The 15,854-nt window shown below is 38.7% G+C and overlaps 1 protein-coding gene across 1 annotated transcript; it reads right to left on the bottom strand.

Annotated features, from left to right (window-relative positions):
- Positions 1 to 982: 982 nt before the first annotated feature.
- Positions 983 to 15,725, bottom strand: LOC111342184 (uncharacterized). The gene is made up of 11 exons (XM_022949233.2): positions 15,541 to 15,725; positions 14,619 to 14,646; positions 11,577 to 11,696; positions 10,694 to 10,908; positions 8,557 to 8,661; positions 6,703 to 6,768; positions 6,133 to 6,225; positions 5,384 to 5,509; positions 4,726 to 5,136; positions 2,295 to 4,234; positions 983 to 1,255 (listed from the first exon to the last, which is right to left on the bottom strand). Exons 1-11 carry the CDS (start codon positions 15,589 to 15,591, stop codon positions 1,171 to 1,173), a joined length of 3,240 nt encoding a protein of 1,079 aa, XP_022804968.2. The 5' UTR covers positions 15,592 to 15,725; the 3' UTR covers positions 983 to 1,170.
- Between the last annotated feature and the right edge of the window lie 129 nt (positions 15,726 to 15,854).

Below are 15,854 nucleotides of genomic sequence, written 5' to 3'. Positions count from 1 at the left end.
ACACCTCCCCTCCATTTCCCTCCCCAATCCAATTGAAGCTAGTCTAGAATTTTTGACAATTCACGATTGCTAAGTTTCCAACAATTTTCAAAACAGTACAATTAAGAGATAAAATTTTAGTGCGCTACTACTTCAAATAGTGACAATTTGATGACGCAAAAATTAGGACACAACCAAACTAACGTATTCTATTTTTTTCTATGTATTAGAAAGGCGAAACTTTAATCTCAGCTGAATTTCTTTGCGGAAGTATCAGATTTGTTCTAAGTCCCTTCCGCGAACAACATGACGAGACCGCACTGCACCACCTAACATCGCTTTTCTCTCTCGTCCCTTGAGACATGCGTTAACGATATGTAAGGACTGGGATGCAGTGTTGAGCTGATGTATTAGACAAAGTGACAAATTTCTCTAAGCCCTGGGTAAACAAATGAAGTTTTTCTAAGAATTAAATAGCCTATGATATAAATATTAAAATGTGAAATTATCATTATTACTTTCTGGCTTGAATGGCACAAAATATTAAAAGTCACTTTCATAAATTTATAGCTGACATTTGAGAGCGAAATTAAAATATTACCTTTCAAGATCTGCTCCTTCTGTTTAAAAGCTTACCTAGGCTAAAAACGTGCTTTGATAAATAAGGAGGTTTCTGTCTAAGTCTTTTTTTTTTCCCGTTTAATAAGACCAGAAATAAATCTGTGAGTTAAAATCTGGCCGGTGGGAAACGTAAAACATCAAATAACATCCCACAAATTTGAGCATTTTAAAGAGTTTAAAATTGTTGAAATATCTGAACCGCAAAATTCTCATTATTAAAGCATTTTAAAATTCTTCCGAAGGGATAGCTTTGCATATGTAGTTCTACAGAAAATAGAATATGGAATGATTGGCGAGGGAAAACGAGATAAGAGCGAAGCAAACTACGGTAAAAACCTCTAGCAACAAAGTTGTTTTAAGACAGAAAAAAATTACGCTAACCTGGAAAAAGCCATATTTTTACTGATCTGCGGAGCGTTTTCTGTAGCTTCTATATTCCTAAACGACCAACTTAATTTTTATCAGCCATCGGACGTCAAATGAAGCACTATAAGTACTATTAGCGGCTTTATGAGTTAATACTTTAAAACTATATCTAATAAATTTATACTAAATTTCTCTCACTGCCGCTCAAATGAACTCTGGCTTATCGCTGATGGCAACAAGTGGGCGGATGAAATCTAGGCGTGATTTGGTTGGCTTGTACCGTCGAAGTCTGAAAAAAAGTTGAAAAAATACACCTTATTGGATGGTTTACTCTTTACATGCATATTCTCCCTGCTGTTCTCTTTACATTTCCTTAGGTGTTGACAAGGAGAATTTGTTTAACAATCAAGAGCTTCTTGTGTTTGTGATCATTTCCTTTATTCTGGTAACCTTAATGTGTGATTCAGGGGTGGTATCTAAGAAGAAATTGAATGTTACACACTCTCGAGAGTCAAAGGGTGACCATAATTCGTGCGGATATTTTGCGAGTTGCGAAGTAAAAGTAGAAATATTAGAGATGTCTGTCAAGAAACAACGAGATAAAAGGGAGGGAAGGGGAGGGGGAGAAGGTAAAAACAACGGGATAAAAAGGGGGGAGGGGAGGGGGAGAGGGGTAAAAGTACAAACATTGCATAAGTCAAATGTCTGTCAAAAAAAGACGGGATGAGAATTAGGGTAGGGGTAAAAGAGGAAAAATTCCATATCTAGGAGATCCGGGCCAGAGTTCACCGTTGGGGAGAAGGTTAGTGGGGAGAAGAGGATGGGGGGGGGGGGGGGCGGGAGAAGACTGGGGGGTGAGAATAAGGGGGGGAGAAGATTAGATTAGAATTGGGGGGAGAAAATCGGGAGATAAGGTTAGGGGGAGAAGAAGATAAGGGGGGAAAAGAGGATTAGGGGGGGAAGAAGATTGGCAGTAAAACAAGATTAGGGGGGGAAGAAGAAGATTAGGGGGGAAAGATGATGATTAGGAGGGAGAGAAAATTGGGAGGAAGATGAAGATGAGGGCAGAGAAGGGAGACAAATTAGATGTTGTGCCCTGAAAACTGAGGAAGGGGGTAAGTTCAGTGTTGGAATTGAAAAACGTGGTACTTTGCATGTTTTGTCTTTGCTTTGAACTACCACTTTGATTCCATCGTGATATTTTGGAAATTTCTCTTTTTCTTACCAAAAATTCCTTTCAGCTGACTTTGAATTGGTTTCACAATTATTATCAACATCTTCATCATAAATGTATTATGACGTAACAAAAGCGACTAGTCTAACCCTACCTGGCTGAAATGCAACCTCGTTCTGACCGTCCCGGAGGAGGCTTGGGTCTAAGCAACTCGTCACCCTGATGAGACTCTTCACTCGTCTCCGGCTCACCCAAGTCCCGTGTGTCCGGGTTATCACTAGGCTCTTCTAGTGCCCAGTAATCATCGACCACGTCGTCTGCAAAGTCCGGTTCCCCTTCATCGTTATTAAAGAGTTCGTTTAAAGTCGGTATTTTGGGTTCGGCGACGCTAATTGACTGTTCGCCTTCTTCGCGGCGGCCTACGTTGGCCTCATTTACACTCTCTTCGACATTGTTCAATTTCTCGGCAGGCTTCTGTGGCTGGCCTTCAGAGAAGAAGTTATTGTCCAGGTTTTCGTCTCCGGAGTTCAGCGGCTGACTATATTCAGGCGTATCTTCGTTGTGATCGCCGATATAGAAGACTACATTCTTAACTGGGTTGCTTAACCCCTCCGATATCTGTGGAATTTGATCTACCATAACCTCGTCCTTTTTTTCAGATTTTGTTTCTTTCGTTCCTGCAGATGTTTCAATGACATTTCTCTCCTTTGAAGCAGCTACGTTCTCATCGCTTCCATTTGAGAAGGAAACAATAGGTCTACTATCAATTTCATCCTTGTCTTCTTGAGAGGGTCGCGCATCATTGGAATCGGCCTTCTCTTCTTCATCCAGGGGAAACTCCGTGCCATTTTCTTCGTTGGAATTCTCGCCTTCCGAAGCGTGTGATAAAGATGAATTACAATCTGCTGCGGGAGCAACGTCGGTGTCTCCCAAAATAAACCCAGCTTCGCTGTCCCTGAAGTGCAGGTCCCGGCAAGTAGTGACAGCAGCCATGGCTGATCCCGGCATGTGAAGAGCGTGGTGGGAATGGGACGAGCCATCGTGCTTGTCTGAAACAAATTCCGCCGAATCAAGTCTGTATTCGTCAACCTCAGGGGGGATCGGCATGTTGTCTTCCGGCTCGACGGGCGGCTCGTCCATCATCTGTTCTAAAACGGAGGGTACACGGAACAAACTTCTGTTCTCCGCGATCTCCGCTGGCTCCTCCTCCACCATTTGCTCCAGTATGGACGGCACGCGAAACAGATTGCCCGGGGGCCCCTCAGGAGAATCTCCCACAGACCTATGATCCAGTTTGTGACTGCTGACCTCGTCATGAGTTTTCTTGTCGTCACTGCTATGCCTCACGGGCTCAGAGTCCAGCGGTAACTCCCGCAAGTGCTTCTTCATGTCGTCATGGTGATGGTGATGGGATGACAAATGATGACTGCTCCCTACTTGTCTCTCCTTCCTGCCTACATTAGCAAGCTCCTCCAGCTCCTCTACACATTCCGTTTCTACCACCGGTGGGGGCATGTATACAACTGGCTGATCCTCAACCACCCCAGGAGACCACAGAGACACAAATCTCCTTTCCTCCACCTCCTCGATATGTTCTGGTTTCGCCTCAACTCCACGTTCATCCACTTCAGCTGGTTTGGAATCTGGTGAAGACAGTTCTCTAATGACGGTTGGAGAAGTAACTGGCACCTGAACCCCAAGGGAGGGGGATTCTTGGGATATTGGCAACGTGGGGAGAATTTGTTCCTTTTTAAATTCAGGTTCTAACGAAGCCACCTCTATTTTCTTCTGTGGCAGATTTGTAGAACTGATATCTTCCACTTTATCCAAGTCCAATCCACACACCTCCGCATTCACATTTGTCTCAGTCGTTGGTTTACCTGGATCATCGGGAGTATTCACACCCAGTGTCCTATTTTGCTGATCGTTTATTCGAACTTGAGGAACATGAATAACCTCGATCTCTTTATAGTCTGGTCCATCGACCCCGGGCTGGTTTTCTTTGCCACCAATCTTTGCCATTTGGACATCCTGTACGATTGCTGAAATCAATTTCGGCGTTTCCAGTTTTATTTCTCCATTTAGGGATTTCTCCTGTAAGGGAAAGGAAATGAAGTACTTTTCTTGTAACAATTGAGTTTTGAGGGCTCTCGCGCTAGTCTGGTTAGCTAAAGGTTTCCGTTTAATGCAGATTCTGGTATGTATTGGTACGTGTAGTTAGTCTGCAATCGTGTCAAGTAACTCATCTAGTCAGAACTTTCCCGGTTTCTGTACCATGAAGCGACAAGGTACTGCTCCCCCCCACCCCTACCCCCACATAGGATGGGATGTTAGTCAATCGCGGTTTCCCCTCCAGTATTTTGTCAGGAAAATAATGCAAATCGGTTCTAGAATAAATTTACTAGTTGTTTAAAACGCAGTAAGATAAACTCGTGTTTTTTTTTTTTAACCATTTCATCTACAACCATACGAAACTCCACTCGCTATCTATCTACATAGTTGTATAGTATATTTCATTTTCATTTCTTATGGTTGGTAAAACTACTCGGAAATCATCAGATTAATAGACAGCAAAATCTTTATACCTGTTTGGTAGCCTTTTGAAGAACAGCTTGAGGCTTCAAGAAATTCCCATTGTCTTTTTCCACAGCATCCAATACCTCTCTTATCTTCTGTATCACTCCTCTGTCTGTTGTACCAAACTTGTAGTAAGCGTTACCATTCTTGGGCCCGCTATCCTTTCTGTTCGCTTCATTGCCATGCTCGGCACTGTGATCTTCCAACATGTCCATACTGGGCGACACTCGGTCCGAGGCATGATGGTTCGGCGGACCAGGCCTGTTGTCCGGGGGAGTCGTGTATATTTGCCCCATGGGAGGGGTACTAGTGGTTGTTGTGGCCTGTGAAACATCATTCGGCATTTTCTCCCAGTCAAACGGATCGCTCTCCTTGATGCTTTTCTTAGCGATCGCTTTCTCCACAGTGGAAATGAGCATCTGCAAGGAAGGATGAAAATAAAATAAAGGATACCCATTTTCCATGTCAGCACTTCCCTGCTACCAGCAGTCCCCCCTACCCCCCCAAAACAAATTACCTAAAAGTGCGCCAAATCACAAGGATAAGTTATACAAGTTTCCCAAGCTATAAGATAAGAGACACTACTGGCTTCAGCCAAGAAAGGAGAACAACTAGTACATATATTTGATGGAATCATTAGATCAAAACTGTTGCTCGTTCTTTTACCTTGTAGTCTGGCTTGTCTTCATACTTAAGCTTGCTGATGTGATCCAGAAATTGTTTAAAGCCCAGGGGAAGCGACTTCAGAAACAACTGATGGTCGTAACTTTTCTTCATTTTTCCAACTTGTTCCTGTACGATAAGTTGAATGATACACGCATTTTGATTGGTTCATATACTTAATAATTTATGATCTATTGGAGGACAGATGATACACACATTTTGATTGGTTCATACTGCTGATCTACTGGAGGTCAGATGCAAACTGTTGATGTCACCATTAACAACAGTTTACTTTGTTATCAGATGAACTCAAACAAATAGATTCCATGTTGCCGTGGGTCTACTCAGTAATACGTCAAAATGTGTTACCAACATCAGTGACACATCTAGCTGTGCCTTGTAGGCCATTACTTTAATTTGTTCTCACCAAATCTTGACGTCAACAGGTCTCAGGCAACAAGGAATTTAGTTGCTAAATATGTAACACGATTCAGTGAAAACCTTCAGTAAGTGTGACATCTGATTTTAGATGAGAAGGCTCTAACAGAAAATTCAGTACCATTCATTATGTCGACAATTTGATAATTGGACACCCTAAACAGAACAGAGAAAATTATCGGGGAAAAGGCTTTTGAAGAAAGGAATAATTTCCTTTGAAATCTGGGTTAAAAGTTAACCCTGGGTTAGTACTTCACTTATTGGACTTCAAACAACCAGGCCCTGGACAAGGATGTGTAAAATATCTAATGTACCTTATCTTTCATCTTCCTCCACGGTAGATGTCCATTTGCAAACTCTGCCATCATGTAGAAGAAAGACCACAGATCATCTTGTCTTCCCATTTCCTGTCAGAGAAACCAACTCTTCCATTTAAATTCAGCTAAAACAAAACCTAGTGACTATTCCCTTCTTCAGTAATATCACGATGACACTGCTCTTTTCTCACTGCCTTCCAGTCTGAAAACAGTATGCTTATGTTGTACATGTAGCATAATCAATTTTTTGAAATGTTGTGCCTGGATACAGAATTGCATTGCAGGGTCATGAGGAAGTTTTCAAGGGGAACGCTGTGGAAAGGGGAATTTATCATTGACGCACCTGACTAATTTGCTTCATCCATTTCAGAGGAAATAAACAGAACACCCTTAAAGAATATAGTCAGCCCTAGAGTAGAAACTGCTAAAGAGTTTTGTCACCTGTCCATTGTCACAAGTTGATGTTCTATTTACAGACATGGATAAATGGATGATGCTTTTTTTTGATGTGCATGTATTTTAAAAGAAAAACTGCTGTAAAATAGATGCAAAGGCATGTGAACCCACCTTATTGTCATGAGCATTGATAGAAGCATACCGAACAGTTCCTCTAAACCCTGCAGAGCTCCTTGCCTTGGAAAAACAAACAAGCACAGAACATAAAAATGTCATCTTATCTGTTGAGGCCTACACTAAGTGGGCTAGGGCTTAGTCTTTGCTCAAGCCTAAGGGGCCTACCTAGTTGGAGCTTATCCCACACTTCTTAGCATGAAGCAACTAGGAGTATTACTACTTTACTACTCCCCTCTGGGTAGGATGCTAGTCCACCCCAGGGTTACCCCCCAGCATTTCATCAGGCTTTCTTGACAGTTAGCTGGTACCCATTCTTATTATCCAACTACACTTCGTAGAGTACAAATAATGCCATAGACGAGTACAAAAATCATGCGGTATTTGTACTCTAGAGTACTGGTTAAATAGGTTTTCTCGCATCGCGTAAACGAAGAATTGAATTGTAGTTACAAAAAAAAAAAATGGCAGACAATTTGAATCATATTTCCAACGACGAAGAGTCAGAATGGCTGGCAAATATATGTTGTGGTTCAATTTTATCCTTGGTTTAAATTTTATTTTCCACTGTTTCAACCCTATTATCATACATTACCATAACCAAAAACAATGGAAAATAAAATTTAAACCAAGGATAAAATTGAACCACAACATATACATCCAAGTTTATTACATGAATCGAACAAAGAAAAACAGCTTGACGACCTGGAAATTTCTTTGAAGAAAATAGAAACAGCAACACGACAACGCGCCAATTCCATTCCGCTTTGCATGCTTCTGTCACGCACTCCCCAGCAATAAAATTAATATCCGCGAAATTCGCCCGCACTAAAATAACAGTTTGGCGTGTTGGATAATAAATAACTTAATTATTAGACATTTTGTTGTGTAGTATGGCTGAGTATTTTTATGAGTTGTGCCATATTTTGACGAGCCAGTAGGGCGAGTCAAAATACAAATAACGAGTAAAAATACTCAGCGATACTACACAACAAAACGTCTAAAAAGATATATTTATTCCTGGGTGGAGTGAGGCACTGTGAGAGTAAAGTGTTTTGCCCAAGAACACAACACATTGACCCGCCCAGTTCTCAAACTCAGAACTCTCAACCCAGAGTCTGGTACACTAACAATTAGCCCACTGCATCTCCCCCCTGAGTGCACTTAGCCAGAGATCAAGTAGTCAGGCTTCACGGCCCTGGTCAGGCTGGTGTTTCAATTTTGACCCTTCACCCTCACAGTGCCTTCCTTCACCCTCACAGTGCCTTCCTTCACCCTCACAGTGCCTTTCTTCACCCTCACAGTGCCTTCCTTGACCCTCACAGTGCATTCCTTCACCCTCACAGTGCCTTCCTTCACCCTCACAGTGCCTTCCTTCACCCTCACAGTGCCTTCCTTCACCCTCACAGTGCCTTCCTTCACCCATAGGTATTAGTGGATACCTGGTCAGCGAATATTCAGGAAACCTGAAAAAGCGCTACAAGGGGTAACACCCTCTGCAACACTTCAACATTCCATCCAGGAGGGACCAGCATTATACCACTAGTGGCTTCAAACTACAAAACTGAGAAATGTTCCTGTAGGATGAGCCTCCTTGCTCCTTAGCTGACTTTTGAGAATACTCTCCTCCCATACTGTGATAACAACATGTTGGTGACAAACTGGATTAATTAAACAACAATTTCCTGCAGCACCTTTGAGAGCAATCAGTGAACCCCCTTTTTAGTTTTTTATCAAAGGATGCATAAAGCTTGTCTGCCCAACCAGGGAGAAATTAAAGATGAAATTTTAAAGAATGATATACTGTCCAGCAGCCCTGATGCCAAAGCTATTGGTGATATTGTTACTTACTGGTCTCACTTCACCATTGCTTTTGGTGTACTGCCGTGCCAGGCCAAAATCCAGCATGAAACAGGAATGGCAAGTATCTGGTGTGTTGCCCATTGCAAAATTGGACTGAAAATACAACAACCTCCTCAAAAAAAATTTTTGCACAAACCTTGTTTTAGCTTAAAGTAATGCCGCGATAAAGGTACCTTGTCAATAAGAGGTCTGATTCAAATGTGTGTTTCCTCCCAAATAGTCCACTATCAAGCATTAAAAAAACTTTAGAGTATCAAAAACTTATTTCTCCTTAACCGTTTATCAATATATTTTCCAGCAAAGAGGTAATAAGAAGTCAGAAGTCAATCACCAAGGGAATATCAACTGAATGTAAACCAAATTTTAATATTGCTGTATATTTTAATTTGATAAAATGCCGTATTTAAATGAAGGGTTCCATCCATCCATCCATACTTTTCCTTGTTTTTCAAAATAAAACCCTGTAACTGATGAACCTGTCTGTTCTTATAACTTGTTTACAAGATGTCTGATTGGAGTTGTAAGGAGAAATTGCATGTAAGTCACTTCCGCAAGTTGAAGGGTTAATGTGAACCAAACTCCTAAATTATGCAAGATGTATGGCAGACATTATGATGGAGATTTGATTTTTAGTTCTTTAGGATAAGAGTCATAAAATTTTCCACACCTTGACTAATATCACATATTAGTATAATTTCTGAGCTGAGCAAATAGTTTCCAGCAATCTGATTGGTCGAGCGGTTCCTTATATGACGCCGGCTATATAAACTGCTCCACGCGGTTTATATAAAATGTTAAAATAAAATGTTAATAAATGTTACTAAAATATTATGATTTTAGAAATTCCTCTGTTGTTCAGCTCTGAAATTATACTAAAACAATTATTCACCTCAGGTTTGGTGAATATTTAGTAAATAAACCCCTTTGGGCAGCTGGTATGTTGGCTGATAATGTCTGCGGCTGAGAGATTCTCCAAAAAATGAATATTTGGCCGAGAAGCGAAGCTTCAAGGGCAAATATGAAATTTTGAGGACAATCTCCCAGCCAAGGACATTATCAGCCGACATACCAGCAAGCCAGAATGAGGCATATCTATTTTATAACTCTCCCATTAACTTTCATATCGCAATTAAACTGCACGTAAACACAGTAAAACAGCCAGTGGTGATCTGATGGCGAATGTGCGTGATTGATGCAAGCAAGCAAGCCAGCAGAAAAAAAAAAAAAAAAAAAAAACGAGTTTGGTTTCCTTCCATGTAAATAGGAGAACAGAAAAGTTGAAACTCTTGTTCTGACTATGTTTCTTTTTCACGGAAAAAATTGGAGGACAAATATCGGCGCAGACAGGGGTTATTGTATGATAACTGTCCTGTGATTTTGCACCACGTGATGTAAAGTAACCAATAAAATCGTGCCAAAATTAATGGGTGGGTTGTAATGTCGAATAATCCCCTTGACTTCGTCTCAGGATTACTTGATGATATTCACCTCACCTTCGGTGAATAATTGTTAAATAGTTAAACTTAAGTTTTATCGACTGAGTTGGTAATGCAAATCAGCCATTATAAAGAGTTTCTAACTTTTGGAGCCCTAGCCCTTCATTAAGGCAAATGCAGACAAGATGGTTGCAAGATGGTAATGGATGATAAACCCACTGAAACAGGTTAGACAAGCCTAGCTTTGGACCTGAAGCACATTTTGTACCATTAATGTACAAACTATGTTTTAGATCCAGAGCTAGCCTTCTTCAGCTAAAGAGATAGAAAAAATACTTCCAATGTTGAAAAAATGCTGATTTCACTCTACAGCTCAGAACACCCTAATTAAAATTAAATGTCATAAATATTTTTGGAAAATTTTTGTGCTGTGGAGAATAGACTTACCTAGTCGGTAATAAAACTTGCCCATAATAGCTTTATGGCTTTTAAATTTGCTTGCTTGTTCTGATCTTGAACGTGATTGGTTGTAACACAATACACAATCCAGATATATTTGAGATGCTCATGGTTTTCTGTGTTTGACCCTAACCTTTAAATTCTTTGTTTTTCAAAATTTATGTCCATGTAAATCACATCTGCAAATGTTTTCTAAAAAACAACAAATATTAATAATGGTCCATACATACAGGTTTAATGTCTCGATGTAGAAATCCAGCTTCATGGATGGCTTTTAAAGACCGCAAAATCTGAAAACCAAGTCTCAGCATGGTGCTCTGAGAAAAGACTCCCTTAGGCTGGCTTCGTCGTAACTCGGCAAGGTTTGAGCCTTGCAGGGACATGACGAGATAGTTGAAATTCTCATTCCTACCACAGCTTATAAACTTGCAAACTTGACTACAGCCTACAGCAAATAAAAACATACTTAGATAAGTTGCAAGTACCTGAACCTGATAAAATTAAACAGCCATACATTTCTTAACCCTTTGAACCCCAAAGAGTGATATAACCATTTACTTTCTCCCAACACTATCACCCATGAATCAAACATAAAGGGTCATGAGAATATAGGAAACAATTGCAAACTCAAAGCTCAAAGAGCTCTTCATTGTTATACAAATTTTCCTCGTATGTACAGTACAAAATGTATTGAGACCAGTATGGAGAATATGCATACTGATGTTATGGCGTAACAAAGGATTAATATGCACTTCAGCAAAGTCTCTCCCTTTCCAGGATCAGGCAAGTGCATGTACCTTTGCACAAAATTAGTCTGTAATCATAATTAAGGGTAGTAATTACAATTTGGCTATTTTACAATCAATCTTTAATAAGTCATTATGGATCCATCTTTTGTTAATGACTACAAAGGAGCTACAAAACTATACAGAGCGACTAGCAAAGTTAACCTGCTGGGAATCAGGAAAAAAATTGGTCTACTTTATGAGCACATCTTTTGCAAGACTAAAACTGCCACAGTTTATAGCTACTCAAGATTCAAGTACAGATAAGGTTTACATGAAAGCAAAATTATTTCATATTTCTCTCCATGATAAGTAATGATTCCTTTACCTTGCAGCTTCTTTAGCACAGCCACCTCCATTTTGAGGACTTGTTTGGACTGGTTAACAGACTCCACCTTCAGGGCGACTGATTCCTTTGAAACAAAATCCAAAGCAGAGTAGATCTCCCCTAAAATTCAAACATGATCACAAATTAAACTAAATTTAGAAGATAAACAATTATTATCCAATAAATATCACTTAAGTCTATATGAAATTAATTTAAAACACTAAAAAAAGTTCAGTCAATTGACAAGTAAAATTTTGAGCATGAGACTAAGGGAATAGTACTGGTAAATCATTCTAACCCTACATTGCAAAACTATGTTAGTAGCAATCAGCTACTGCTACAACAATAAAATAAATAAAATAATGAAAAAAATCAATAACAATGCCCTCAGCCATTCACCCGCCTGCAAAATTCACATTCAAGCTAAAATGGTAATATCCTCAACACAAAATTATCTTTTTCAGGGTTTTATGTCAAAACTAGTCTTTCTTATTCCAATTTCACATTCAATTGGCAAACTTGTTTGGCTCTGACATTGACTTCCATGATGCTACTTTACCAAGAGACAACAAAATATGGCAATATTATCAATATTTATTTTTTTTTACAGAAGCATGTCTATACATATACAAATTTCTGATTTTTAAAGGTTTTATTTAACACTACCACTATGAGCAACCTGGGATTCTTTCACAAAGTAATTAGAAACATTTTTTTTTTTTTATGTGCAAAACTAGCTTCTCAATAATTGATATTACATTTCTGTCTAGCTTTAAAAAACATCATTGTCCCACTTAAGTTTCACGTAATGAATAGTAATTTACGTCACTGGCTTAAATTAACATGTGGAAGGCTTTCTTTGCCAATATACATTGTCTTATCTAACAAACCAACCACAATGACGTAGTCATGCCAAAAAGAAGAGAGTACATTTCAAGTACATCCACACTGCGGTAGGAAGTGATTAGTGCCCTTGATAAGTGGCTACGTAAGGACAAGTTAATTGTTATTCATTTAATATTAAACCTTAGTCTTTATCTGTATTGATTAGAGTCAAATATAATGTTTTAGAGTCTGCTGACATCTTTCGTTCTGAGAGTCAGGGGTGATGCAATTGACTCTAATATCATCAAAGTTCAAGAGAAAAAGTTGCTTTGAAGATAAAGATAGCAAAATTAGCTGTAAGTAAGTCCAAAAGGACAAGCTAATACCTGATTAATCCAGCAATAGAGGTTTTGCACAGCAGCCATGTTGCATGGCAGGAACAATAGATTATTTTTCCCATGGGAAAAAATTTTCCTTCTTATGCAAAATATTTTCATTGTTCCTGCCATGCAAAACCTCTATACTAATAACTTTTCATCCTTTTCAACGTTTTCAAAATTTTCCTTCAGGTCTATCCTACTTAATTAAATTTATACATGTCAAGAGTTGTTAATCGCTGATTTCGAAAGTGCGCAACTATATTGATCCTATTTTCAAAAAAGTTTTGGTCGCCAAGTCACTCCAATTATAGTATGCACGTAGCAAGATATAATATTATGTACAAGTGGTTAAGATCTCTTGCTGCTAATTCTATAGAACATTATGAGTGTATTACAACTTAAAGTACTCAGAACTCAGCTAAAGTAAAGTGTATTTTTTGAAAAAAGATAAAATAAGGTTAGGATACTTTGCAGACAGGACTATTCAATTCGTGCAAACTCCCGCTGTGCTCACAAACACACAACACTAGCCACAATCAGTTCAAAATACTGATATAATGACTTAGCTCTCAAAGTTTTCCTAAAGGACCTGATACTTCTTTAGGAAAAAACACTCAATACTAAACTTTTCATTTATAATTTTCTCATGCAATCTTATCATCATCCACAATGCTTAGAAAGAAGCAGAAGCAAGTCTTTAAAACATATAAATTTTGGTAAACAGACTTAATTTATTATATTACCATAACTACATGTATGATTACAAAATGCTATTTATGTTGAATATTGCCATGATTTGCAGCTTTCTTTTTCAAAATTAGTACCCTAAATGCATTAGCCTAAAAACATTGGGATCAAATCTTTATCTGAGAAAGTTTTGGGAAGTAACAGGCTGAAATCTCTGTGAGCTGAACATATGTGCTTAAAATCTGAATTTTAGGAAACCAATTCAACCAACTTCGGTGACAAATGAAAAATCCTAGTTAATCCAGAAACTGGATTGAATCCAGCAATAAAAAATATTTTGGGTAATTCAAGCACTTTAATCAGAGAGTCAATACTTTTCATTATACTTAACTTCTATTACAATGACACCAAATCATCCGTTTCAAAGACAAAATTGAGCTTAGCAGTCAGTATTGCAACTAATTGTTATTTGTTGCTAAATTGTCTCTGCTCAAGTAATCTTTTAAATTACCAAGCTGAATCCAAATAAGCTGGAGTTTTTTTTGGGTTCTGATGCATAATGTTTGACTGTCTGTTGGCAATGGTGAGAAAATAAAACCTTGGCTTTACAATCACAACCAGCATTATATCAGATGCAATATCTTCACTCTGCTGTGATATGTTCACCCAAGTCATACAATTTCAACTTGTTTGAATTTCCTGTTTACATCTAGTAAAAACAAATCCAACTTCAAACGTTTGAACCACTATGATTACATGTTGTGTTTCTATAATCTAAAATCTCTTTGACCTTTGGGTCACTGGTCAAAAAGCCACATAATTTAAAGATAAATTATGATCCATGCATAAAACTGCACATCTATCACTTGAGTTTCATTTTGTCAGCTGAATAACTGAAGATACCATGTTTTGGGTGGAAGTTGCATCGGAATGGAAGTAATGAGAGGTTGTGTCGACATCACATAAAAGATCCTAAATAACAAAATTATCACTGGTACAATGCATATATGAAAGTTCATATATTTTCATATATTCATATATTCAAACAGCGCTCTCTAGTGCGAGAATCATGCATCATACGTAAAATTATTACTATTGCCAGTAATAACATCGTGTGAGCTTTCAGTGAAAACGAAGTTATTTCACTTACCAAATCCGCCGCCACCGATCTTCTTGTCCTGTCGGTCAAAAAGAAAAGATGCACTTGACATAAACGAGATTTGTTTCACTTTGTGACTAAAACTAAACATTCTCGATTTATACAAGCATTCGCTGTATAACTAGCGATCAAAATCTTACTACAGATGGGCTATTTCACAACGCTAATTAAAGATTTACTGGCAAGTAAAGTCTGTTCTCGCGATCGATGCAAATTTTAGAGAGATAAATGTGAATTGTCACATTCAACAAGCAGAAATGATAATTCGACAAACACAAGCCGAATTATCTACAGGTAGCCATGACATGTACATAATTATTTACATTTGCACAGCAGTGTTGGCCAAAGTACAGTTTTAGGAATAAAACATTTAGTGTATTGTTGCCTTTCTGTATTTAATAAATTTCGCCTTGCTGCCATCTCTCTAAAAGTACTACTGGTGATCGTAAAATAGCGCAGAATGTGGCCGCGTTCAAACAAGGTTTTGTGTTGCAGTCCCACTCGAGTCTTGATTACTAAATCGAGCCGGCATTTCCTTGAAATTCGCTAAGTTACGAAATCACGGAAATTTCTGTACGCAGTTCGCCATCCTGTGTTTCGAGAAAATCGAGAATAAAATGTCGGCGAAGCGACCTTGTTTCTCCATTATATGCACTAATGAAACGCAATAATATCAAGCACCGGTGCAAAAAAGTTTCAGCTGTTCTGATTGTAACTGCGAGGTTGTCCATTCAGTTTTACACTTGAGACTCAAATGATGGGAGACGAAAATCACAGGTACGAAAAATAGGCAAAAGTTCTATCCAGTACACTTCAATTACTAACATAGAAAGGTAAATATTAAGTAGTTGAACGTTTCAAAAAACATTTCACGACAGAGCTAGTTTTAAAAAGTCAAGCGTTCGCTACTTACGATCTTCCATCTCTGCCTCACCACGTCGCCCGGTGTTAGAAGATCCGCCATTAGCTACCTGCCTTTTATAACGCTAAAACCGAGTAAAAACATTGGAAAATTATTATAGGAGAGGAACTCTCCCACCTTCCAATTGCTGTTGCAATACTACACAACTCTAAACCACTATAAATGACTCATGTTCGCTTCTTTTTATGTAAAACTCAACGAATATCAATGAACTAGCCGATAATAATAGTCCGTTGACTAAACTGAGACCACGACAGGAACATGCAGCCGCCAGCGGAACTACACAAGGAAATTAGAGACAGTCA

This window comes from Stylophora pistillata, chromosome 6 (genome assembly GCF_964205215.1).
Source record: "Stylophora pistillata chromosome 6, jaStyPist1.2, whole genome shotgun sequence".
Taxonomy (NCBI): Eukaryota; Metazoa; Cnidaria; class Anthozoa; order Scleractinia; family Pocilloporidae; genus Stylophora; species Stylophora pistillata.
This window is presented reverse-complemented; position numbering and strand designations above follow the sequence as displayed.

Excerpts from the sequence above, each read along its gene's own strand:
- LOC111342184 (XM_022949233.2), bottom strand. The coding sequence starts at position 15,591 with ATGGCGGATCTTCTAACACCGGGCGACGTGGTGAGGCAGAGATGGAAG. Across the intron at positions 10,909-11,576 it reads TGTGCTAAAGAAGCTGCAAG|GCTGTAGTCAAGTTTGCAAG; the intron begins GTAAAGGAATCA and ends TATTTGCTGTAG. Across the intron at positions 4,235-4,725 it reads TTCAAAAGGCTACCAAACAG|GAGAAATCCCTAAATGGAGA; the intron begins GTATAAAGATTT and ends TTTCCCTTACAG.